At 37.0% G+C, this 27418-nt stretch overlaps 1 protein-coding gene across 4 annotated transcripts in view; it reads left to right on the forward strand.

The window, feature by feature from the left end:
- OXR1 (oxidation resistance 1) overlaps nucleotides 1-27418 on the forward strand; it is a 489515-nt gene that overhangs the window by 179299 nt on the left and 282798 nt on the right. Inside the window, exon 1 of one of the 4 annotated variants that reach the window (XM_034966479.4) lies at nucleotides 5378-5516. The exons of 2 other annotated variants lie outside the window; for them this stretch is intronic. In XM_034966479.4, coding sequence (XP_034822370.1) covers nucleotides 5491-5516 — 26 coding nt within the window. In that variant the 5' untranslated portion in view covers nucleotides 5378-5490. Of the gene's footprint in view, nucleotides 1-5377; nucleotides 5517-27418 lie in introns of those variants that run through there. One more of the 4 variants, XM_034966477.4, reaches the window with a different exon arrangement.

Genomic DNA, 27418 nt, shown 5'->3' on the forward strand with positions numbered 1-27418 from the left:
GGCTTTTTTTTCGTTGGTAGGCTATTAATTACTACCTCAATTTCATAGCTTATTACTGATCTATTCAGGGATTCGATTTCTTCCTGGTTTAGTCTTGGTAGGGTGTATGCATCCAGGAATTTATCCATTTCTTCTAGATTTTCTAGTTTATTTGCATAGAGGTGTTTACAGTATTCTCTGATGGTAATTTGTATTTCTGTGGGGTCAGTGGTGATATCCCCATTATCATTTTTTATTGTGTCTATTTGATTCTTCTCGTCTTCCTTCATAGTCTAGCTATCGGTCTATCTATTTTGTTAATTTTTTCAAAAAAACACCTCTTGCATTAAGATTTTTTGGAGGGTTTTTCATGTCTCTATCTTCTTCAATTCTTTTCTGATCTTAGTTATTTCTTGTCTTCTGCTAGCTTTTGGATTAGTTTGCTTTTGCCTCTCTAGCTCTTTTATTTGTGACTTTAGGGTGTTGATTTGAGATCATTTTAGCTTTCTGATGTGGGCATTTGGTGCTATAAATCTCCCTCTTAACACTGCTTTATCTGTGTCCCAGAGATTCTGGTACGTTGTATCTTTGTTCTCATTGGTTTCAAAGAACTTCATTTCTGCCTTAATTTCGTTATTTACTTAGGAGTCATTCAGGAACACGTTGATCAATTTCCATGAAATTTTGTGCTTTTGAGTGAGTTTCTTAATCCTGAGTTCTAATTTCATGGCACTGTTGTATTGAGAGACTGTTTATTATAATTTCAGGGTTTTTTTGCATTTTGCTGAGGATCATTTTACTTCCAACTATGAGGTTGATTTTAGAATAAGTGCCATGTGGTGCTGAGAACAATGTATACTCTGTTGATTTGGGGTAGAGAGTTCTGTAGACGTCTACTAAGTCTACTTGATCCAGAGCTGAATTCAAGTTCTGAATATCCTTGTTAATTTTCTGTCTCGTTGATCTGACTGATACTGACAGTGGGGCGTTAAAGACTCCTACTATTATTTTGTGGGAGTCTAAGTCTCTTTGTAGGTCTCTAAGAACTTGTTTTATAAATCTGGGTGTTCCTGTATTGGGTGCATATAATTTAGAATAATTAGCTTTTCTTGTTGAATTGTTCCCTTTACCATTTTATAATGCCCTTCTTTGTCTTTTTTGATCTTTGTTGGTTTAAAGTCTGTTTTATAAGAGACTAGGATTGCAACCCCTGCTTATTTCTTTGCTTTCCAAGGCAATTCCATTCAGGACATAGGCATGGGCAAAGACTTCATGACAAAAATGCCAAAAGCAATTGCAACAAAAGCCAAAATTGACAAATGGGGTCTCATTAAGCTAAAGAGCTTCTGCACAGCAAAAGAAACTATCATCAGAGTTCACAGGCAACCTACAGAATGGGAGAAAATTTTTGAAATCTAGCCATCTGACAAAGGTCTGATATCCAAAATTTAAAAGGAACTTAAACATATTTACAAGAAAAAAACAAATAACCCCATCAAAACTGGGCAAAGAATATGAACAGACACACTCAAAAGAAGACATTTACATGGTCAACAAATGTATGAAAAAAAGCTCAATATGACTGATCATCAGAGAAATGCAAATCAAAACCGCAATGGGATACCATCTCATGCCAGTCAGAATTGATTATTAAAAATCTAGAAACAATAGATTCTAATGAGGCTGTGGAGAAATAGGAATGCTTTTACACTGTTGGTGAGAATGTAAATTAGTTCAACCATTGTGGAAGACAGTATGGCAATTCCTCAAGGATCTAGAACCAGAAATAACATTTGTTCCAGCAATCTCATTACTGGGTATATACCCAAAGGAATATAAATCATTCTACTATAAAGATTCATGCACACATATGTTTATTGCAGCACTATTTACAATATCAAAGACATGGAACCAACCCAAATGTCCATCAATGATAGACTGGATAAAGAAAATGTGGTACATATACACCATGGAATACTATGCAGCCACAAAAAGGAATGAGATCATGTCCTTTGCAGGGACACGGATGAAGCTGGAAGCCATCATCCTCAGCAAACTAACACAGGAACAGCGAACCAAACACCGCATGTTCTCATTCATAAGTGGGAGTTAAACAATGAGAACACATGGACACAGGGAGGGTAACAACACCCACCAGGGCTTGTTGGGGGTGGGGGGTGAGGGGCAGGAACTTAGAGGACGGATCAATAGGTGCAGCAAACCACCATGGCACACGTATACCTATGTAACAAACCTGCATGTTCTGCACATGTATCCCATTTTTTTAAGAAGATATATTAAAAAGGATAGTATCATCTGAAAAATTTAGTTACAAAATTCTTGTAGAAAATGTATATGTACACACACACACCCCCCATATATATATATACACCACACAGATATTAGCATTATGATAATTTAATATAAATCACAGTATTTAAGAACAAATATGAATAGTTTAGATATGACCCTGGACAATAGGCATTAGGAATTCAAGGAGAGTTCTTCTAGTGTTTCTAAATCCTTTGTCTAATGATTCTACCAACAGAGCCATTTATTTACAGGGAATTAAATGGAAACTGCTAAAGCACTCCTGATAATCTCCACCTGCTGTCCTTTTATTAAAGAGCCTCGGAGTACAGTGAAGTAGACAAACACACTCATCTTACCTATTTTATTTCTAGTATAACCTCACGGACTAGTGATACGTTTGCAGTCATTTAAGAGGCTTTATGTAGCATGAAATACCAAAGAAGAGTGAAATCTGAATCATTCTAAAACAAACCACAATACAGAGGTGAAAAGTACCATGAGTCTTAACAGCTTTATTGTAAGAGTCCATTCAAATATTAGAATTTTCACAGTGCCAGGTGAATCCATCTGCAGGATACTGAAGTATACTGTCTGGTGCCCGCAGTTTGAGAACTGCTCATTATTAACTGGGTCATGATTCAGGAGAGCACCCTAGATGCACCACTTCCAGCTTGTGCTAAAAGACGACTAGCCTCATTACCATGCCTGTCTCCTATGCACCCTCTCACTTACTTACCAAGTCATCATTTTTACCATCATTTCCAACCATGTCCATCATCTGTTGCCTATTTTAGACCTTATTTACTTTTTAAGTATACTCTAGATGTCCACTTAATCAGATTCTATGTGAATATAAATGTTAGGGGCAGAAATGAAAGGACATTCATACTAATTAATTCGCAGCTTAGCACTATTCGTACTGCGAGGCTTTAGAAAGAATTTCTAGGCACGGCAAATCATATCTTCCTACTCCTCTTCAAGTGCAAGAAAAATGCAGCTCCTCCTGGAGAACGTGGCAAAAATGAAATGTTTGTGGAGCCAGGCTATGTCCTTTCTTAAAAACAAGTTGACTTTAATTTCGCCTGGGTTGGACATGCTGATTAACAGAAACAGTAACAAGACCAGGGCCTTACAATGTTTTTCAGACCCTACTATCTGCAGAAGGAAGCAAGAAGAACCCTTTCTTACTAGGCTATCAAATAGAGATTGGCTTTGTGAAAATTTTCTTTTCCAGTCCAGGCAGATGAATGAAAGTGAAAAATATGAGGGTGATGGGAAGTGGTTTGTCTCCCCACCCCTGATACCCTCTAGAAATCTGCAAGGTGGACACTTGTGTTCAAATGTGGTTCATTAACAAATAAACTTGTAGTCTAAGAACATTGCTGTAACTCACTTCTACTTTTCTTTACAAGTTAAGGTGTGGAAATACCCTGGGGCTATCCTGTTTCATTACTTCTCTGAATCCACAGGGAACTTCTCCACTTAGAAATCAAATTTTTGAGGCCAGGTACCATGGCTCACGCCTGTAATCCAAGCACTTTGGGAGGCTGAGGCGAGCAGATCACAAGGTCAGGAGTTCGAGACCAGCCTGACCAACATGGTGAAACCCTTTCTCTACTAAAAATGCAAAAATTAGCCAGGCGTGGTGGTGTGTGCCTATAATCCCAACTTCTCAGGAGGCTGAGGCAAGAGAATTGCTTGAACCTGGGAGGTGGAGGTTGCAGCAAGCTGAGATAGCATCACTGCACTCCAGGCTGGGCAACAGAGCAAGACTCCATCTCAAAAAAAAAAAAAAAACAACAACAAAAAACTAAAAAATCAAATTTTTGGCCAGCCACAGTGACTCATGCCTGCTATTACAGCTCTTTGGAAGGTTGAGGTGGGAGGATTGCTTAAGGCCAGGAGTTCAAGACCAGCCTGGGCAACATAGCAGGACCTCATCTTTACTGAAAAATACAAAAAGTAGCCAGGCATGGTGGTATGTGTCTGTACTCTCAGCTACTCTGGAGGCTGAAACAGGAAGATCACTTGAGAGGCTGAGTCTGCAGTGAGCCAAGATGGTGCCACTGAACTCCAATCTTGGCAACAGAGCAAGGCCTTGTCTCAAAAACCAAACCAAAACAGAAAAAAACAAAGAAAGGAAACTGAATTTTTGTGATGACCTCTGGTGGAAGAAAACTTAGTAAGCTTTTATCCCACCCTCAACGTATTCCTTAAAAGACACATAGTTCATTCTTTCTGGTAGTTCTATTTGTTGTAATGCTGTGTAATTTATAGCTGAAGACCATGTTTACAAATTTTGTATATCATCATACATATCTCTTATTTCTAAAATAAACTAAAAGTCAAATGTTACTTTGAGGTCATCTTAAATTTTTGAGGGTATTAATTTGACTTTTGGTAACTGAGGCTAATCTCTATTAGAATGCTTCACAAGAAATCATTAATCTACTTTATCTGATTTTTCTTTTAATATAAAGGGAAAATTGTCTGATGATATAAAAAGATCTGAAAGCAATGTATGAAGGGGAGGGAAGTATGGTAAAGTGCTGAAGAAGTCAGTGTCTGGGTTCTTACAGGACAAAATTCAAATCTCATCTCTGCCACTTACTAATTATGTAACCTTGGGCAAGTTCCTCAACCTTGGTAATTTTCTATTGTTTATTCTGTTCGATGGAAATACGAATAGCACCTCCCTTAGAGTCCACTGTGAGATTAACGAAGTCATGCATTTAAATCACTTACCATAATGCCTAGCACATTGTAAGAACACAATGAATTACAGTGATAGCAATGTCAATATCAATATTCTTGTGTTCTTTGCTTAAAAGTCTGATATGGGCACTATCTCTAAATCGCTTCTGTGTTTTCCTTGTAGCATACAAAGAAAAATACACTTCCAGAAGATCTTTCTCACATACGTATCTGAAGAGTCATCGTATTTAATACCCTCCGTCGTTGTACACAACGAACGGCATATTCTTTGGGTGATAACAGCTTGCTATGTGGGATTTGGGTCTCTTTTTGCCTTAGATGTTGGTCTGATACTAGCCCCACCCCCCAACAGCCGGGCTCCTGGCGGAGGTAGTGGGTGGAGCTAGCGAGACATCTAGTACGGGGCTCACAGGTAACAGAACTCTGATCAGATCCGCCCCGGCTCCCACACAGCTATAAGGTTGCCTGCCTGCCTGCACAGAAATGACGAAGGACAAAAACAGCCCAGGGTAGGTGGGATCTATCAGCCTCCATCTGTTGTTACTTCCTGTGTTATGAAGAAAACGTTTCCTAGTTCCATTATAAAATAGCTCTCTGATTTCTGTGCAAGTGAGAAATCAAATCTTTGTGTTTATTGGACCAAACAGATGGATTTCTGTTGCCATTTGGTTCCTGGCGAAGTGGGACCGTGAGCAAGGCAGACTGCCGAAGACATAGGTACTAAAGAAAGGGAAAACCCTTCTGATATGTTTGCTGTGCAGTATTCATTGCATACGATCCCTTTCAAAGTCATAGTTCTTCGTATTTTTAAATGCTGTTTTTCCTAATTTCAGCTCGGCACCACCTATCATTTATGAACACAGTTTTATTGTTTGGTGTAAGCGGTTTTAAATGGCTTAGGGAGATAATCATAATTTGTATTCTCAATTAAAATATATTAAGCACTTATATATTTCAGTATGTTGTATTCAGCTTAAATATATTATTTAAAATAATCTAAAATTACTTGAAAAAAACAAAATCATGCAAAATGTTGTCTGTATTATTCTGTGAATAATAGTTTCAACCACTTAATATTTTAAACTAATAATAGCATAGGTCTAGCAACAAAAAATAATTATTGGAAATTCTTATTTTCAGTTGTTACCGGCATAGACCTCATTACAGGAATAGGTCTCATTGGCCTTGGTAGATGACCAGGTGCTCTTTTAGAAAATCAGTTAAAACAAAAGTGCAGAAATCTACCACCCCCAGAAGCAAATTACCTTTACTCATGAATTCTCATTATTCCTGACTGTAAGAATGCATTTTCTTTTTCGTTATTTCTGTCAGGTATAGATAACATCATTGATGTTGTTAACATCATTTAAATTTCAAGATTATATTATGCTCTTATATAATTAAAGCTATTTTGTTCTCTGGTATAAAGTTTATAGGTGGGCAGGTGAGAAAAACACAATTTTTGAAAGTTGAGTACTTAACCAGATTACTTAATTAGCACCCTCTTCTGCCTGGCTTGACATTTATAGTTGATCATGAATTTGCATCTTGGAAGCCAGAAAACAACAATTATCTGGAAACTTAATTTAAAACATATAAATTTTGCCTGACTTATATTTTAGGGGTTGAAATTGCCTTGTTAAGAATTAACCTCCCTCAGCTGATGTTACCCCTCTGATCACTTTTGACTCTTCGTTTAATTATAAGTAAATAACTTGCAGTGCTTCTTGCCTACCTTCCATCAATATTTAAACAAGGAAAAGCATTCATAGCTGTGAGCCAAATGCAGCTAGCTACATAGAATATGGTTTAGTCACAGAACCAATAGAATTACCAGAAACCTCAGCCAGTTACTCCTTTAGAAGTAGTCCCAGATACAACACCACTTCTACTCAAAGCCAAAGTTATTGTTGAATGTAGGCTACACACTGTTCTGTATACTTTGCCTGTATTAACGGCATCATCACAACCACTCCTGCAAAGTTTGTATTGTTATAATTCCCATTGTAACTGATAGCATACTGAGGTAAGAAAAGAGTAAGCAAATTATCCAGCTCCACGCAGCTAGTAAATGATGATGGTAGAGTCCACAGAAGCTTGGTAATAGATTTCTTAAAAATTAAAACAAATCCAATCCCAAATTACTTGTTTAAAATTCCTTTTACATTTCCTTCATTAGATATTCAAATTACAAAATATGTACACATTGATACAAATAAAAGAAAAATCTTAATGATGCCACATTAAGAGGATTTCTTTTACTTTTTTGTCTTTTAATTTTTTTTTGCTGTCCCTTGGAGTCAGTAGGGGCCACATCCCCTTTCTAATCCTACTCTCTGGGCATGGAGAGCACTTTCACATTTTTCTTCATGCTTGCCACATGTATGCTGTCTCACAGGCATGCACACTTTTAAACAAAAATAACAATATAAACATTACTCTGAAACTTGATATTTCATCAAGTCATATATCATAGTGCTTACTCCAGGCCAGTAAAGTTGTAGCTGAGCTTTGCATTGATGCATAATATTTCATGTGATGAATGAACCATAATTTATTCATGCAATGATGGATGTTCAGATAAGAGAATGATCAATTCCTTGAGTGTTTTAAATAGACACCTGACAGAAAGAGTGAAATGAGCTAGGTGCTTTTACCAAAGCTAAGGTCTGATTATGAAGACGATCCTCATAACGCTGCAATTTCTTAGTGATTAAATGATCAAAATTATGCCTGGCTACCTCCCAAGTACACATTTCTTAAATTACTCCATATCACCTGAAAGAATGTGGTGAATCTTTTCATGTTTGTCCGTGTGGTATTTTCAGTTTAGATTCTTTGTAGCAAAGTGGAAGGAATTGGGTACATTTAATATTAAATTTTTGTTGTTGGAAAGGGAAAAAACCACTAAATTATTGCAGTTCTAAATTATGGTTTGAAAAGGAAAAGCAAAAGCAATCAAAATACGAAGCAGGAAAAGAGAGGCAGCTCTGAAATCAACACATTGCCTAGGACATTCTCCCTAAGAGTCTGCTCCTCTTGGCTGATGCAGCAGCAGTGCACTGTACACAACAAACTGCCAGTCCCAAACTCCTTGTAGTGCCAACTAGCATTCCAAGTAAAACAGAGCAGACCTTTTAAAGCCACATAAGTATCTCTTGAGCATAGGAGTATGATTCCTTAAATGCTCTTATATTTTCATTTTACAGAGCTCTGAAAGAGGGTGCTTTTTTTTTTTTTTTTTTTTTTTTTTTTTTTGAGACGGAGTCTCGCTCAGTCGCCCAGGCTGGAGTGCAGTGGCGCGATCTCGGCTCACTGCAAGCTCCGCCTCCCGGGTTCACGCCATTCTCCTGCCTCAGCCTCCCGAGTAGCTGGGACTACAGGCGCCCTCTACCACGCCCGGCTAATTTTTTGTATTTTTAGTAGAGACGGGGTTTCACCGTGTTAGCCAGGATGGTCTCGATCTCCTGACCTTGTGATCCGCCCGCCTCGGCCTCCCAAAGTGCTGGGATTACAGGCGTGAGCCACCGCGCCCGGCCGAGGGTGCTTTTTTTTAAGTTTTAGTTTTAAGGCAAAGCAAAGCTTTGGCACTGATTGATAATTTGCCTGTGCACGTCAGAAAAGTAATTCCTTTCTTAAGAACAAACAGCTTATCTAGTCATTTCCCTAACTTTTCTTGCTTCTAGAACCGAAGCAAATTTGCTAATTTGGTAGTATTCTGTAAAGCAGCAAATTGTGATATTCAGTGAAGTTCTCACTGCAAATTGGGAACCGAGAAAGGATATAACACATCCTTTGCACTCCTATAGAACCTATCAAGGCTAAAGATGTTGAGCCTGACTCTCTTAACAGCTCCAGTGTCTGAAACAAATATTCTAATGTCTAAATGAAATTGTGCTCATTCCCTCAGGGTTTAGTGTAAAACAATATGCTCTTGAGGTGAGGACAAGAAGGCCGTCACCTGAGCATGTGAGTTTTCATGTTGATACTCTGAACATTCCATTCTAGACTACCTGGAATCAAGGGCCACATCTGAGTGTGTGATATTTGCAAACAGTTTGGCTTATTATCATTGCAATTGGAAATCTTACAAGCATATATACTGGCTCTAATATATATTTTATTTATACAGATGAATTATGCCCATTTAGAAACAAAAAAGTTATCTGTAGAATACATTATAGTTTTCATTCTTATACATGGATCAGAATTGAGTTAAGAATGTGTTATTTTAGCTTTGCCATTTTAAGCAATTTTGTATATACATAATCATTCACTTGGAAGCCAGTTCAGTTTCAATTTATATAATGATTGTTTTTAATTTAGAATAACAGGAAATTTTCTTTTTTTCTTTCAAATATTAGTTTTGATGATGTTGAAGTATGCTGGTTGAAAACTATGATTTTGAAATAGCGCAGAGACAGGCATTACGTTGCTTGATATAGTATAAGATTTTGATTGTTTTCTAGAAACACCGTCTCTGTTGAGATTAGCAATAGAAGTTTTAAGTATTCTGCATATATTTCCAATTTGGTTCAACATACATTTCTTTAGCTTTTATTTTTTGCATGTCCCTTGACTTTTTTTAAAATAAGAATATTCAAAAATGAATAAAACATGATTCCTGCTCTCCAGAATTTTACAGGTTAGTGGGTGAGACTGAGAGTTACATGCTTAAAAACAAATGTGCGTAACAGCAGGAAGGCTGCTACTGCTCAAACAATAGGAAGTTAAAAACATGAGAACGTGAGATGATTTGGGGAAAGGGAGCATATTTGACTAAATGTCCACTGTGTGTTCAGTTTGGGGTCCCAGAGGCTAGCCGACATATTGTGTGCAGGACACATGGAACATAGTCTAGCTCCTAACTCCATCTGCATTTGGTTTCTGTCTGGTAAGCTCATGTGTAATTACAGACTCAGGACAAAGAAGTGGTTAATTCTTCAATGGTAAATTAAATATGATACAAGATGGAAACCGAACTCCACAAATATCCAGAAGAGAAGCATGATATTAGCTGAAATTTTTATTCCATTGCATTTTCTTAAATCTGTGAAATCCATGTAAGTCTGAACTTAAAGACAGCACTATCTTTTAATTTAGCCTATAAAAATTTCAGCAAACCAAAATGTTTGTTAAAATAACCATTAACCACATATATATCCAAATATTCATTATATATATATAAAATTTCTTTAAAATATCATGCTCAGAAATAGAGTAAGTTTTAATTAACAGGAAAATTGTTTCATATCTTGTTATCTTTACCAAAAAATAAAAATCACCACCAACAACATTCTGTATCTATGGATACCTTTTCTTTCTGTTACATCAAAGTGCATCATGGAATTATTCTGAAAATAGGGCCACCCACTCTATTTGATATTGGACTTTTAAAGAAACAAAAGTTTAACTTGGTCACCAATTTACTGCTCCTGGAATTGTACTTTATGAGAACATTTCAAATTAATTGCATCCTTAAACTAGGGTCACATTTGAAATCTTGTCCTTTGCTTTTTGTTGTTTATTTTGAAACTTGTTGAAAATTCTTCCCAGGATTGTTTCTATGCGGAATCCAATTTACAGTACATTTTAAGGGCCTTTTTAGAAAACATAAAATGAAACATAGGCAATCCTTTAGTGGATCTGTCCTGTATTAGGACTAAATTGAAATCTTTTAATAGATGTAAGGCCTTTTGGATTATCTTCCCGGAACTTCTCCCACTATTGATAGGCATCTTGTACTAAGCCATAGCCATATATTGAAAATTGCCCCAAATGTGCTCTGCTCTTTCTTACCTCTTTGTTTTTGCACAAGCTTACCTCTGCCCAGGATGCCCTTTCTTGCATCGTAGAAGAATGTACAATGACTTCCTTGTACTACTTCCTCAAGTGCCTGGTCAGATGTGACTGCCCCTTGGAGATCTTTTCCATCTCCAGTGGTGCTGTGCACTTCGAGCTCACCCAGTTGGTTTTACTGCACATAATCACATTGGTGTCATCACATCACCCATGGATCTCTCTCTCCCTCACCTGGGAAGACTCTTCTTTGTATTCCCTGGGCTTAGCACGGTGCCTTGCCCTAAGTGTTGGGCTAACCAAAGGTAAAGTACATGGACCACTTTGAAAATGAAAAATATGTTTGATGATAGAATAGCTCTCAAATGCTTTAGTATATTTCCATCAATGTGAAGGCAGTGGAAATTGTCTGCTGGATTTCTTTGATCATGAACTATGAGCAGTAGGAATCATGTTGATTAAATTCTCTTTTTTCTTTCTCTGTCTGTGACCATGCCTTAATTCAGGCACTCATTATATCTCACACAAACTATTTCAAGACTTTTCTAACTATTCCTCCTACCACCAGTTCCTTTTCCTGCCTTCTCTCCTATATGCCACTGCTAGAGCTAACTTCCCTCAAAATGTTTCTGATCACATCACTCCTATTCTTAAACTCTCATGGTGGCATCCAATTATAATACATAGTCCAGGCTTTTCAGCCATAATTCAGGACCTGAGCCTGTAAGCACTGTAAGATGTGAGACATTGTCATGTTTTCCTCACTGTTATGCCCCCAGCATATAGCATAGTACTTGGCATAGCCTAGGTGCACAATGCACATGGGCTGAGTAGCCCATTTCATCAAATCTAAGATGGTGGTGATCAGAAAACACACCATTATTTTACATACTGCTAAGAAAAAAACCTGCCAATTAAACTAAGGCACAAAGCATTCTTATTCTTTGAATTTTTATTTTATTCTTATTGAAAAACCATTTTTATACTTCAGGAAAAAAGATTTTATTATATGTCACTCTAATGCATAAATAAAAGGGAAACATAAGAAAAATACATTGGTTAAGGTAATTATTACAACTTTACATTTTAAGTTTGACCTTTATGAATCTCTTTCTACCTGCAAATCATTGAGATTTGTGTTTTTCCACACAGTATTCTCCATTTCATCAGGAGTATTAGAGTTGAAGCATTTCTTAAAAGAGTGATTTTAGGCAAGTGGGTTGCCTGACCTCAGGAGTTTGAGACCAGCCTGGGCAACATGGTGAAATCCTGTCTCTACTAAAATACAAAAAATTAGCCAGGTGTGGTGACATGCACCTGTAGTCCCAGCTACTCGGGAGGCTGAGGCAGGAGAATTGCTTGAAGCTGGGAAGGGGAAGTTGCAGTGAGCCAAGATGGCGCCACTGCACTCCAGCCTGGGAGACAGAGCGAGACTCTGTCTCAAAAAAAAAAAAAAAAAAAGAAAAATTATATATGTATATATATAAAATTTTAAAAGTAATTTTATTTCAAGTTGCTGACACCTACTTTGCAAGTTTTGATGTCCATGTATAGGTAGTGACAACATCAAAACTGCTACCAACCCAACAGCATCTTCATTTCAGAGGTGCTAAAATGTTAAAAAATAATAATAACTAAAGTCCGTCTCAGAATTGACGATATTAATTATCTTATTCGTGGAATCAATATATGGCATTTTTAGTCTGTCCCCAACATACTCTTCCAGTTTCTTCTTCCTGCTACTCAATCCCTCACACTTTTACTCCAGACTATGAGATTTTGTGAACTGGGGCAGATGCTTTTTTGACTCTGTGTTGTTGCATTCATTCCAATGTAATTGCCATCTTCAAGCCTTTCTTACTTCCCCAGATGGACAGGGTCTCTTCCGCCTTGCCACCCTCTGAGCATTTTGTGTATACTTATTTGAATACTTCTGACAATTTTTAGTATGCATGTTGAAAGATAAGAACTAACACTATAGTACTTTTGTCTGTACCCTTGCTGCTTGCACACAGCTATTATTTGATAAAACTTGATTAAATATAGTTTGATATATTTCCTTCCTTTTATTTGCTTATGGAGTGATTTAGAGTTCCAGAGTTGTCCAGGGAGGACTTCTGTTACTATTGCTTTTATATGACTTGGTGCCCTTGGTCAAGCATCATTTAACAAAGGATTTGTTATTTTGAGTTAGTCAGAATATTAAAGTTTTGTGTTGGCCAAGGCCCATGTCTTACAAAATAAACAAATAAAAAGCTCACTAACCCAATATTTTTTTGCATTTCATCAGGATTGAACAATCTATTTGATAAATGACAATTTATATCTTCACAATTTTTACATTAAAATCATCCCAGAGACCGGAACCTAAATAAGACAACTAAAAGCAATTATAGAACTTTCAGGAGCAAGTGTAAAGTCTCAGTTGAAATACTGTCTATTGATTAAAAACATTAGCCAAGGTCAAATGCATGTCCTTTAAAACTGTCTTCTCATTTCATTACTGAGTGTTAAAATTAACAGTCTGTGTCTGAATTCCTGATGTTAGTCATGAGTCATTCTATTTATAGATGTTAATGTAATTCTCAAAGAGTTGCCAACAAAGGAACAGGTGATGACCCCCTAGAGCAGTGTTACTGAAAATACTGTCGGTCCAATCTGTCACCTGGGATACTGGGCAGAAATGCAGCTACCTGGGGTCAGACTCATACCTTTGGACTCTTTTGACTCCCAGGATTCTGAGTAATTCTTAAAGAAAAGGAAGTTTGAAAGTTTGTATTTTTAGATTATGATCCATTGAATCTGATACCACGAAAGATATATTTAGTGTTTTCCCAATAGACCTAGATTAATACCCAAATTCCAATAGAGCTCTTGCTTCTGGACTGTACAATTCAATGCTGTTTAGTCACATAATTCAAAAACTTTAAAAAATATTTTCTATAACATTTTTATAACTAGTTTTTCACTATTAAATTCTGTAAACTTAATGACATTTCACTTCAATCTATACAGGAAGTTAATAACTTTTCCTTTGAATAGATAGAAGAAAGAAATAAAAAGAGATCATTTTGTATTGTATGCTTTCCAGCGGAAAAGATCTATGATATAGAATTAAATAAAAAACTTTTTAAAACAATTCTGAGTCACTGCAAGCACTCAGAGAGATGTGAGTCATCATAGGTCACCCAGAGGATGAAGATATAGCTGGGAATAGAACGAAGATACTGTCTTTCTGTCCCTTACCCACTTGCCTGCTTCCTCCAACAATTCAAATTCATTCATTGAGTCATATGACCGTCTCATAGTGTTGTTGTTTCCTGAATAGCTTTTTATTAAGGATTTTCTGGGCTTCTAGTATACTCAGCAGAAGCAGAATTAACATTATTTATCTTAAAAAAGCATTGGATTATTTATGAAATAAAAACAAAACTTGAAAAAATGATCAAATAATGGATTTTGATAAATCTAGCACCATTGCCTTGTTTTATTTTTATTGATAAAATAAGTATGTTGAAAATTATTTAATGCCATCAATGTAATTTGAAGAAGAAACAAATGGAATCTATCTTGATGAACAACTATTGTGGGGTTTTTTTCTCCACACCATGATTTCACCTACATGTTTTCTTTGCAGCTTGCATAATCTATAGAATATCCATCCATGATAACATAACAATACATTGGCAGCTATTTGATTACCTTTTGAGCCTGTTAATCCCTCTGCCCAGCTGTTCTTTGAACTGGTCATGAAATTAAACATTAAGTCCCACGTCAACCAAAGGAATGATAGATGAATGGAGACTCAGGAATCCAGGAGACCAAATAAAGAAACGTGTGTGCATGTGTTTGTGTGTGTTGTATGTGTTTGTGTTCTTCCTGAAAATTCCAGTTGCATTTATTATATGCATTGTACATAATAACACATCATCAAATTGACCTTTAATTAAATGGCTAAGCCATCTGAGTGGCATTATTGTTTAGACAGTTCTCATCAAAATTTTTAGTAGTTCTCCATTTCTTAAGCTAGAATTTATTAGTTGAATGCCTACTTATCTATTAAAGACATTTGATAAATACCTCCAATGTGCCAGTCAGTGTGCCAATCACTGTGCTAGGTACTGGGATTCACTGGTGTGCACAATAATTACTTTGGATTAGGTCACCTTTTATTAAAAGATTAATGCTGTTGTCCCAGAAGTGGGTTAGTTAGTTGTCTTGGGATAGGTTTCTGATAAAAAGATGATTTTGGTCCCTTTCCCTGCCCTCTCTAATGTTTTCTTTACATTCTACCTTCTGTCATGGGATGATGCAGCAGGAAGGCCCTCACAAGATGCTGGCACCTTGATATTGGACTTTCTAGTCTCCAGAACTTTGAGAAATAAATGTATTTCCTCTTTAAATTACCCAGACTGTGTTATTCTCTTATAGCAGCAAAAGCCAGACTAAGACAGAAAATTGGTACCAAGAGGTGGGGCTGTGCCATCATAACTACCTGAAAATGTGGAGGCACCTTTGGAACTGTGTAACAAATAGAGGCTGGAAGAATTCGGAGGAGCAGGCTAGAAAAGGCTAGATTACTGTAAATGGAGCATTAAGGACAATTCTGATGAAGGCATAGAAGACAGGAGCTGTAGGGAAACCCAAAATCTTCTTAGGGATTATTTAAGTGGTTGGTCTCAGAATGTTGGTAGAAATATAGACAGTAAATGCCATTCTGATGAGCTCCCAATTAGAAATGTAGAACAAGGTATCGGGAACTGAAGGAAAGGCCATCCTTCTTACAAAATGGCAAAGAAGTTGGCTGAACTGTGTCCATGCCTGAGGACTATATGGAAGACAGAAATGAAGAGCAATAAACTAGGATATCTGGTGGAAGAAAATTTTTAAGTAAAATTTTGACAGAGCTGTGTAGCTGCTTTTAACTAGTTATAGTAAAATGCAAGTGGAGAGAAATGATTTAAAGACTGAGTTTATAGCTAAAAAATAAGAACAGAAAAATTTGGAAAACTCTCAGCCTGGCCGCATAAAGAATAAAAAAGCATGTTCAGGAGAGAATTCTAAGGGTCTGACCAAGCAACTGATCACTAAAGAGATTAATATGGATAGAAGGAAGCCAAGTTCTATTTATCAAGATAATGAGTGAATGACCCCAAAGGCATTTCAAAGATTTTTGAGGCAAGCTAGGAACTTGAGGGCCAGATTTCCAGAGAGGTTCCCTTAAAAGCTCAATATTTGCTGCCCAGGTCTGCCATGGGACTCTGCTCCCTGCATTCTGGTGCAGTGCTCTTTGGCTGCCCCAACTGTGGCTCAGTTGGGCCTAGATGTGGCTCAACCTGCTGCTCTGGAAGGTACAAGCTGTAAACCCTGGTGGGTGTCCACATGGTGCTAATTCTACAGACATGCAGATTACAAGAGCTGTGGAAGTTTGGCTTCCTCCACCAAGATTTCAAGGACTGTTGTGGATAGCCTAGGGGCCCGGGAAGAGATTTCTCACAGGAGTAGAGTTATTGCAGAGAGCCCCCATTAAAGCAATACCTAGTGGAGCCACGAGAGTGGGGCCACTTCCAAGATCTCAGAACCGTAGAGCTACCAGCTTGCAGCATCAGCCTGGGAGAACTGGAGGCATGAGACTCTAACCTAGGAGAGCTGCTGGGTGGACTGAGCCCAGCAGTCCCACAGGGGTGGGACTGCCTGAGGCCTTAGGAGCCCAATGCCTGCGTCAGTATGCCCAGGTTAATTCTGGAACTATCAGGCAATGTTGTTTTCCCTATTAGGTTTTGGACTTGGGACCAGTTAGCCCTTTCTTCTTGCTTAGTCCTCCCTTTTAAAATGAGAATGTATACCCAATACCTGTCCTACCATTGTTTTTTGGAAGCATGTAATTTGCGGACTTCATAGGCTCATTGCTAGAGAGAAATTTATCTAAGGATGAATTATGCCTTGAGTCTCAGCCATATCTGATTTAGATGAGACTCTGGACTTTGGACTTTTGAGTTGATGCTGGAATGAGTTAAGACTTTTGGGACTGCTGGGATGGAATGAATGTATTTTGCACTGTTAGAAGGACATAAATTTGGTGAGCCTGGAGTAGAATTCTGTGGTGTGAACATAGCCCCCAAAGTTCATGTGTTGGAAACTTAATCCCCAGTGCAACAGTGTTGGGAGATAGGGCCTAGTAAGAGGTGGTTATATCACCTCTTATTAAAGAATTAATGCTGTTATTGGGGAGTGGGCTAGTTATTGCGTTATTGGGTGCCTGATGAAAGGGTAAGTTTGGCCCCCTTCCCTGCCCTCTCTTATGTTTTCTTCCCCTTCTGCCTTCTGCCATGGTATGACACAGCAAGAAGGCCCTCATAAGATGCTGGCACTGTGATTATTGGACTTCCCAGCCTCCAGAACTGTGAGGAATAAATTTTTTTTTTATTAAATATCCAGTCTGTATTTTTCCATTATAGCAATACAAAGCAGACTAAGACAAGCGCATTACCTATACATAAAGCCAGCATACTCTTATCTGAAAAAAAAAATAATTACTTCCTTCTAACTATCTAGCTTCTAGCACAGGTTAGGAAAAATCTTCTTTATTCCTGTCCCCATCTACAATAAGCTAACCATTATCTGTTCTATGCAGGAGCTCTTCATTAGAAGGAAGGCAGTCCTAAATCTTGAAAAGCCCAGGACATAGCATATCTGTTGTTCCTTTTGTTTAATATGTCCATCATGATATAGCCTCATTTATAAATTTCTTGTGTTTCCTATTGCATCAGCTGCCACACTGTGTACTTATTCACTAATTTCGTAAAAGACACTCCTTATACTAAAGGCTGTCAGAAAGATGATACGTGGTTAACTCTCATTTTTCATCAGGTGCCACAAGCCAGCACATGCTACAATCAAGGGAAGATGGAGCATCCATACGTTTCTCTTCCTCTGGCTATAGAGTTGACTGTTGACTGTCAACTCCTCACAGTCACTTATTCATTAATTCATTTACTTGTTTTAAAATAAAATGTTTTTTGAGTGCCTGCTTTGTGGAAGCACTGTGCTAGGTACAAGAGATGCAATAGTTGACAAGGCAGAGATGGTCCTAGCCTTAGGAATTTCAGTTTGTCACTTGCTACTCACGTTAAATTTACTTTTAACACCATTGCTCTCAATCACTGACTTCTAAGTTGACAGTTACCCAAAGAATAGATCACTGAGAATCTCTTTACACCTAGAAATATCTGTAAAGACTTACATTACACCATCGGAGTCTGCCCTATCCTTTAAAAGCTGCCATTGTCAGTTTCCATGCACAGGATTAAGTGCCTTCATCTTTTTATGTATGAGAAACATGACTTGCAATCTTATATTCTGCTTCCAATTATCTGAGAACTGCACAGAAGACAATGAGGTGGATTCTAATGAGACACAAAGACCTGTGTTCTACTTCCTACTATTCCATTGCTTGGTACTTTGAAAGTATTTGCACCAAGTAAAGTGATGCCTTGGTTTCAGAAGCAGCTCTAATGGTGGCTAGGGGCTTAAAAGTCTCTAAAAGTGGCTGTGCCTCATGCCTGGGCAAAACCAGGTTCACTGCTGGTGAAACAATTTGTAGAATATTGCCATTTTATAAAAGTAAGTTAATAAGCATTCATCTGATGGTATGTTTCAAAAATTCTGGGCATGTTCTCCTTAACATGTCTCGTTAAGGAAAAGACTTTCTGTAAGGCAAAATCGTTCCCTGTACTGAGAATGTACTAGCCATGTACACTGGTCTAAGACAGATGACTGATGGATGAGCCAAAATCATAGACTAATATGAAAAGGATGTTTTACAGCTATTTATATACATATGTAATTACATATAATTGGATGATATATTTCTATATTAGAAGTTATATATAAAGTGCAAGTAAGTTAATGGGCACGTGTATATTAAATTAAAATCTATATTAGTTATATATTTTATATTTATATATTTAAGACATGAAGAGCTGAACAAGCAGATGTTTAGCCTGAAGGAAAGAACACTAGGGGGACATAATAGCAAAGCACGTGTATTTGTGAATCTGTTTATTCAAGAGCGGTTAGATTTGTCCTGTATGGCCTCAAAAGCAAATTAGGGCTAGTGGTTTGAGATTACGGGAATGGATTTTAGCTCACTATGAAGAAAAATTTTCTCAAATTCAGATCTGGCTAGAGTAAGAGTAGTCTCCCCTGGGAGATGGTGAGTTCTCTTTCCTTAGATGTACTTAAATATAAAAGAATTCTAGAGAGGAATTCACCAGGTTCAGTGGCTCATGCCTATAATCCCAGCACTTTAGGAGGCTGAGGTAGGTGGATCACTTGAGGTCAGGAGTTCGAGACCAGCCTGGCCAACATGGTGAAACCCCATCTCTACAAAAATACAAAAATTAGCCAGGCATGGTGGCGTGTACCTGTAATCCCAGCTACTCAGGAGGCAGGAGAATCACTTGAACCCAGGAGGTGAAGGTTACAGTGAGCAGAGATCACGCCACTGCATTCCAGCCTGGGCAATAGAGTGAGACTGTCTCAAAAATAAAAATAAATAAATAAAGGAATTTTGGAGAGGAATCAAGCATTGGGAATGCAGTTTAAATACATGGCCTTTAAAACTATTTTAAGCCTGGAAATACAGGATTCCTGTTGATTCTCAGTTTCTTTATTTGTAAATTGACAATAATATTACCTGTCTTGTCACCTGCAGATTGTTGTGCAGATCGGAACAGATAATATGCGCAGTGTCACAAAAATATAAGGAATGAGTGTTTCTATTGCACCAAAGGAAATTACTCATTAATGAGTGTGAATCAGATGTGACTAATACCACAGGTTATTCATTATCATCTATAAGAAACATTCAAATTAAAACACCTAAAGATACAACATGAACTTGCATTTTTGAAACTATGTTTAGAGAAAAGGACCCTGACTCACTTTAAAGGGACTTGGATTACTAGTGAATTTATTTCCATTTTGTATTTATTTTAGTCATTTGTATTAATGTCTTCTTTTTCTAATATGTTTAAGATGATGGGTGACCTTACAGACTGGTTTTTGTTGGTTTATTGGTCTGCTGGTCTGTTTTGTATGTCTTACATTAAAGAAATTATGGAAAAGGATAATAATCTGTCCCAGAAAATCCTACCTCTGCAAATAATTTAGCAGAATTAAAACCATTTAGAGAACTTAAGTTAGATTTCCCAGATTTATGTATTCACATTCCTATAATAGTTTTTATTAAACTTTAAAAGTTACAAGGTTTACCTGATTGTTATGCTTCAGGCAGCGCACAGATGTATAAATGAGATATTATGTTGTTCCTCTTAATTGCTCTTTCTGCATTGAATATGTTAGTTTGTTTTTTCACCTCTGTTTAAATCATTACCCATTCATATACTCTTCAATTCCTGGGTGAACTTTGGGAAAACACTTTGCTTCTCTGAATGAATAGCAAATGCAACACAAGACCTTGGATAAGCTATTTAAAAGTCAAATAAGAGCCTCTGAAGAATGAATCAGTCAGCAGAAACATTATCATGGTGAAAACATTTCCTAGTTTTCTCAGCATCATTATTTTGTTTTCCTAAAACTAATTAATATATTCAAAAGTCAACAAAATTTTACCTATTGATAATGTGCAATGAACAGAAACATTTGCCAGAAAGCACTGCATCAGGAGTTAGAAGACCTGGTTCTGATAGTTGCTAATTTTGTGACCTTGGGAGATGCATTCACTTCCTTGAACCACATTTTTTCTCATGTGTTCAAGAGGACAAATAATGATCAACCTACCATATCTTGAGGAAGGATCAGTGGGGACAATATAGATAAGTACGCTTAAATTATTTCTGTAGTTCAGTAATAGTAAGTGAAACCACCTACATTCTTTCCAATAATAACAATACCTAACATTTTTATAATTCTTTATCTATTACACCTCATTGTTTATTATTTCCATTTTATAGGTGAGAGATCTGAGGTTCAGAGGGTTTAAAATGGTCTATCAATACCAGTAAATGGTTGACCCATAAGTCACCTCCACTCTTTTGAGTGAATACCTGTTTCCCTAAGCCCATATTTTATATACTTTGGAGAAACAGAACAGCAAGCCAAGGAGAACACAGAAAAAATTATGGGGAGAGAGGCTGGTCGTCAGCCTTAATAAAGCTCGATGCTCTCCTTACTTAAATGACTGTTTCATGTGACCTTCAACTACAATAGTATTCTAAGTGGAGTTAGGAAGAGATTTAATGGGAGGGCGGTTTATTGAATCCATTTTCAATGTAATGCATAAACATTTAGTTTTTCTCTGTTTAGTCAGGTATCAATCAAAGGCAGTATTTCTCAACATGTTAATAATTGTGCACGCCTCTCAAATAAGAAGAGTTCTTAGACGTGTTTTTCATAATCTCCCCTTAATAAAATGTTAATAACACAAATATACTTCATGTCTGTTTATGTTCTTTGGCCCTTTGGAGTTCCAGAATCATTATGCTAAGATTTTTTCACCCCAAGACCTAATTTTGTATGATGAGAATACATGATGGAAGGCTGAGCAATGTATCTCTGCTTAGAGAAGTGGCATAGATGTTGGGAGCACAGCGAGGCTGTATCAGTCTGTCTTGATTCAAATCCTAGTTTAGCCACTTACCTGCTGTGTAACCTTGCTAAATTACATATCTGATCTTTGTCTAAACGAGCCTATCCGTGAAGTAGGGATTGTAAGAGCAGCAGCATCATATTGTTACTCATATAAAATGCTTAGGACAACACTGGCATTTAGGAAGAGCTCAATAAATGCTTTTTTGCTATATTATGGAATCCTGATTTAGAAATAGGAAAACCTGAGCTCTAAGCCTGACTTATCTGTGTAGCACAGAGTCAATTATTGCTCAGAGCCTCAGTTTCTTCATAGATACATAACTGATTTCACTCAAAGCTACAGATCGTTCCAATTGCAGAATGTAGTTATAGGGTCTCATCTATTTATCTGTACAGTTAAGTGAACTTACCTATTTTTTTCTGTTACTTATTTATTAATTTTATTTTAGCCTATGAATTTCTAAAAATCTCTGATTATATTCTCATAGTTTTGTCTTATTGTAGCCTAGTGACCTGAACCCAGAATCTTCATAGAAATGTACTGTATTCCACAAATATTTCCTTTGGAATAATAATAGCAGTTAATGCTTTAAAAACATTTTCAAGCCCAATGTTGCACTAATCCTCAAAACATCTTGTGATGGAGATATTTTTATTCTTACTTTGTGATGAGAAAACTGATACCATAGTTAATGGAGTGAAGTCAAGCTATGAGGAAGGAAATCCAAGTTGTCTATTCCTAGACCGAAAATATTAATTAATTAGATATGTGCATCTGTGAGAAGAGGCTTATTGCCCCCGTGACAATTTTTTGGCATTAAAAAATGCAAAAATTGAAACAAAGACATAAAGAAGAAACTATTCATTTCCTGACTTCTATTATGGTATTTTTTTTTCTCTTCCTCCTTGAGTGCAGGAGCTTTCGACATGACAAATGTCAGCCTATCGCAGCTATCCTTAGGAGATATCCCCAGGTTGCTTGGCACTAGTGCAGTAGAAGTAGCAGTGAGACAGACTCTTGGCAGTCAGTCCATCTGCCTTTTCTGTTATTGACTTCATAGTTGTTGAGTGGCAGGTCTTACTTATCCTGTAGCTGGAAGAAATATTTTTTTAAAAACGTTCATTTATTTGATGAGTATTTATTGAGCACGAAGCATATCTCGGGCTTCATTACACAATAACCATGGACTGTCATCTCTTATCTGTTCCTTGTTCTGTATCACTGAGGATGGGCCTCTTCTCTGCTATCACTACATTTATACTCATTCATTCATTCAATGAGCATTTATTGAGTAGTTACTATATGCTAGGTACTAGGGATAAAGTAGTAAGGAAAACAGTTTGATCAAAGTTCCTGCCCTCATTCCAGGAGGAAAGGGGAGATAAGCAAGGTACCTTAATATATAGAGTATGTTAAATAATTTTCAGTATTAAGGAGAAAAATAAAAAATGGAAGGGGGATGTAAAATGTTGGGTGGGGTGACATTTTAAATGATTGGCCATGGAAAGCCTCAATGTGAAGGTGATTTGGGATCGATACTGGAAGGAAGTGAGGGAGTTAGCTGTGGATGTCTGCGAGATGAGCATTCCCAGTGGAATGAAAGTAGGTACAAAGGCCTGAAGTGGGGGCATGCCTGATGTGCTTGAAGGACAATGTGATTAAAGTGGTGTTATCAAGGTGGCAGGAGGGGTGGAGGAGTAATAGGAGTTGAGTTCAGAGAGGCAATAAGAGGTCAAACCATGTACAGCCTTGTAGTTCATTGCAGAGACTTTCGCTTTAACACTGATTGATATGGGAAGCCACTAGAGGTACTGAACAGAAGAGTGATGTGATCAGATTTACATGTTAACATGATCATTTTAGATGCAGTTTTAAGAGTAGACTAAGGCAAAGCAGAGAGACCAGGTAAGAGATGCTGTTGACTTGGGCTAGAGTAATGGTAGTGGGAGGATGAGAAGTAGTCAAATTATTGATAAATTTTGAAAGTATACCCTGCAAGATTTGATGAGGGACCAGTTGTGGAGTGTAAGAAAAAGAGAAAGAACAGGAATGATACCAGGGTTTTTGTTTTCAGTAACTAGAAGACTAGAACTGTCATTAGCAATATGAGAAACATCATGACCTGTCAACATCCTTTCTCTTATATTACTAGATTTAGAGTGGATAACTTCACCAATTTGAACATAATGGCAGGATACTATTATAGTACTTTATCCAAGAGAGAATTCTGAGATTGGTTTCTATTCTTGAGTATTCCATGAACAAGCCGTATGATGTATGATTCAACCACTTACTGTAAGTCTCAAATTTATTCATTTGCAAATGAGACTGACTCAGACATTATCTTCTCTAAGAAGCCTTCTCTAATATCATTGTCCAAAGAGTATTCATCAATGTCTCTACTGACCTACTTCTATACCTTGTATAAACTTCTAATAGTCCACATATTTTGTGCTTGATATATCTGTTTTCCTTACTATACCGTTTGGTCCTCAATTGAGTCTTATAAGTTTTTGCATCCTGTGTACAGCAACACATGATAGACACTTAAAATCTTACTTTAGATGATTTCTGAATTTAATGAAAAGATGAACATTTGTCATTGTTTCATGAAATTCAGAGTTCATAGTATAATTTTAGAAAATATTATAGAAGTGGAAGGAAATATTAATATTATTGTTTTGAAATATGGATTATACCACCCAGAGTCACTTTTTTTGTGGGGAGAGTGTGGCAGACAAGAGGGACTTCTTTTTCAATGCCAATTCTTTTATCCCTAATAGTTTACATTAAACTAGTGTAGTTTGATCATGCTCGTGATTATTCTTCAGAAGTTAAACCTTTAACTTAGAAATCACATGGTTATCTTTGGATTTTTTTGCTCTCAATTCAAGAATTTACATCTTATAAACTTAATTTATAAGAATGTAATGTATTTCCAATCCAGTTTACATTTATTGACTTCCCCCCCCCCGAGGAAATACATTTTTATAATAAGTATAAATGTAGAAATAGAATAATGATGAAAGGCTCAAGGCCTGCCACTAAGAAAATCTACAGTTTGCATCATGTAATTTAGTTATACTGGAAAACACATACCACAGTGTTGCATCATGGAAGAGCCTCAACAGATGTCATTTTTCTGTATACAGACAATATCCTCATAATGGATATTGAATACATGTAAATATAAGCAAAATACAACCCTGATTAAGCATATTAAAATATAACTTATACTATTGATGGCTAATAGATATTTTTATTTGATATTGTACAGCTGATAAATGATGATACTTATTGATTACTTACAACATACCTGATATAGTACTTGGTATTTCATATTTGCATCTTTATTCAACAACACTATAAACTAAGGAGTATCCTTTCCAATTTTCAGTTAAAGAAAGTTGCTGCTAGTGATAATTTCAAGTTTTTAGCCCAAGTCTGTTCCCAAAGCCTGACATTTTTTTCACTTCCAAACTACCTTCCAGAGTATTTCATCCACTGTTGAGAGATGAGATGACCAAGACGTCTCAAGGTCAGGTCACCAGCTGAAATCCACTTTTCACTTACTTCCTTCATTCTGTCTAGTTTAGCAAACAACAAGCAATTATTATCATGTTCATGAAGAGTGGGCTTTTTTGTACTAATATTTTCAGGGCTAGTCTTGGTGATGGAAGCTGTATTCTGTGACTATATTGACTGAACTTGAATACTTGCTAACAAATATAGTAGTGGGATTCATCGGGTCTCAAAGTTGCTTTTACCCTATTTGCAAGTTAGCCTGTCACTGCTTCATGGATGACCACAAAGAGCTTTATTCCTGGTGGCTTGATAGGCAGCATGACCCTCAGCCTAAGTCCTTGCTTCTGGCCTCCATATCTCACCGGGATGATCCTGATGGAAGCTATACTTACAAAAGAATATTGAGCTTTAGAAATCCACTCATTTTATTGTAAGCAGTAAGCAAACCTGCTCTTTGTCTGGAAGGGTGACATTATCTCATTAATCAAGATTGTTCCTGGCAAATACACTCTGAGAAGTGGCCAGGGAAAGAAAAGCCAAAGCCTTACTTACATGCTTTGCACTCCTAATGAGATGAGTAGGAGCACAAGACATCCATGGAGGATATCTCTCCCCACTGGATTCTTGTATTTCTGAACTTCAAGAATCTAATCTTTCTTAGAGACAATGTTGACAAATTAGTAAAACCATAATTTCAAGTATCCAAATTGTACCAATGGAAAATAGTAATGTTTTGCTAATTATTTCTTTGTGTTTAGATATTAATCCCAAATGGCCTGGGTGATTAAATTAGGTTAAAGTGTGAGGGAAAAGTATGTTTAGAGCTAGAAAGAGAGTGACAGAGATGGAGATGGATGGATAAATTTTTGATCCATTAGTCTGTGGTGGTAATGATTATGGGAATGAGACAGGAAGATAAGTAGCATTGTGTATTTATTCATTCTTTATCTATTTAATGACAAATGTTTGTCCAACACCAGCCCCCATTCTAGGTCTTGGAGAGAACAGCCATGGACAAGACCAACAAGGTCTTCACCCTCAAGGAGCTTACATTTTAATGAGTATAGTAAGGAAACAAACATGCAAACAGTAAATAAGATCAGAAAGTGACAAGTGCTATGAAGAAAACGAAACAATTTTTGAGTTTACTTTAGTTACCATGTTCCCAGAAGACTTCTCTGAGGTGCCAACATTTGAGCAAGTATGTGATTATTAGAAGATAGCTATACATATACTACATCCACACACACACACACAAAACAACAACACTTCAGGATGAGTAAGTATTCTGGGCCAAAGGAATACATAGTCAAAGACTGTAAAGCAGAAGTAAGCTGGGTATGTTTGAAGGAGAACAAGTATGTCAACGTGGTGGAAAGAGAGTGAACAAGGGTAAGATTAAGAGGCCATGGAGAAAAAATATTAGTCAAGGGGATGGTCAGGTAGTATCTTTGGGGAAGTCATGGTAAGGAATTTTGTTTGTCACTGAAAGTTTTAAATTATGATGTGATATATTTGGATTTATGGTTAATATTGGCTACACTGGCTCCTTATGGCTTGGATTGTGGAACGGATTGCAGTTGGACAAGAAAGAACACAGAGAGTCTAATAATGTTTGCAGAACTTGAGCCAAGAGAAAGTACATTTTAGGGATTACTTCATCATGAGAGACAAAAATATATTGAAGTTAGTTGAAACAGCAAAGAATTTATCGTAAGGAAGATAGCTCATGAAAATCAAGGGCAGAAAGGTAGTCAGTCGCCATAAGAAACTGACTACATATTCCTTTTGCCTAGAATACTTACTCATCCTGAAGTGTTGTTGTGGTCATTGTTTGTTTGTGTGTTGTTGTTGTTGTGTGTGTGTGTAGTATATGTATAGCTATCTTCTAATAATTACATATTCATTCAAATGTTAACACCTCAGAGAAGTCTTCTGTGAACATGATAACCAAAGTCAACAGAAAGCTATCAGGAACCAAGGGATTCATTCGTATTCATACTCTCTTTCTCGTCCTCTTTCCCTCCCTCCCTTCTTGCCTATAGACTTTCTCTGCTTTGGTAATCTATGGCCAACCAGAAGTTCTTCAGCTCCACTTTACGTAATTTCCCAGTTTGAATGCATGAGAATGGTTACATATCTTCTCTGAATCTATGTTCAGAGATAGATTTCGCTGAAGAAACTCTTCACTTGATTTGCCCTGGGCCATATGTCTACTTCTGATCCAATTGGTCAGAAATGAGCTGACCTAGAATACTTAAATTGGGATGGCAGGAGCTGTGAGAGCTCAGTTATACATACAAGAGCATGTACAGTATTGGCTTATAGCTCAATTAATTTCTGCCTCAGCTATAGAAATATAAAGGAACAAATGTGTTGGCTGTTAGTAGACTTGAATGTTTGGCTAGGGTTGACAGAAAGTAACAGGTTTTGAGTAAGCAGCACAATTTAGTCAAGTAAATGGGCAGCTTG

This window comes from Pan paniscus, chromosome 7 (genome assembly GCF_029289425.2).
Source record: "Pan paniscus chromosome 7, NHGRI_mPanPan1-v2.0_pri, whole genome shotgun sequence".
In the NCBI taxonomy this organism is placed as follows: Eukaryota; Metazoa; Chordata; class Mammalia; order Primates; family Hominidae; genus Pan; species Pan paniscus.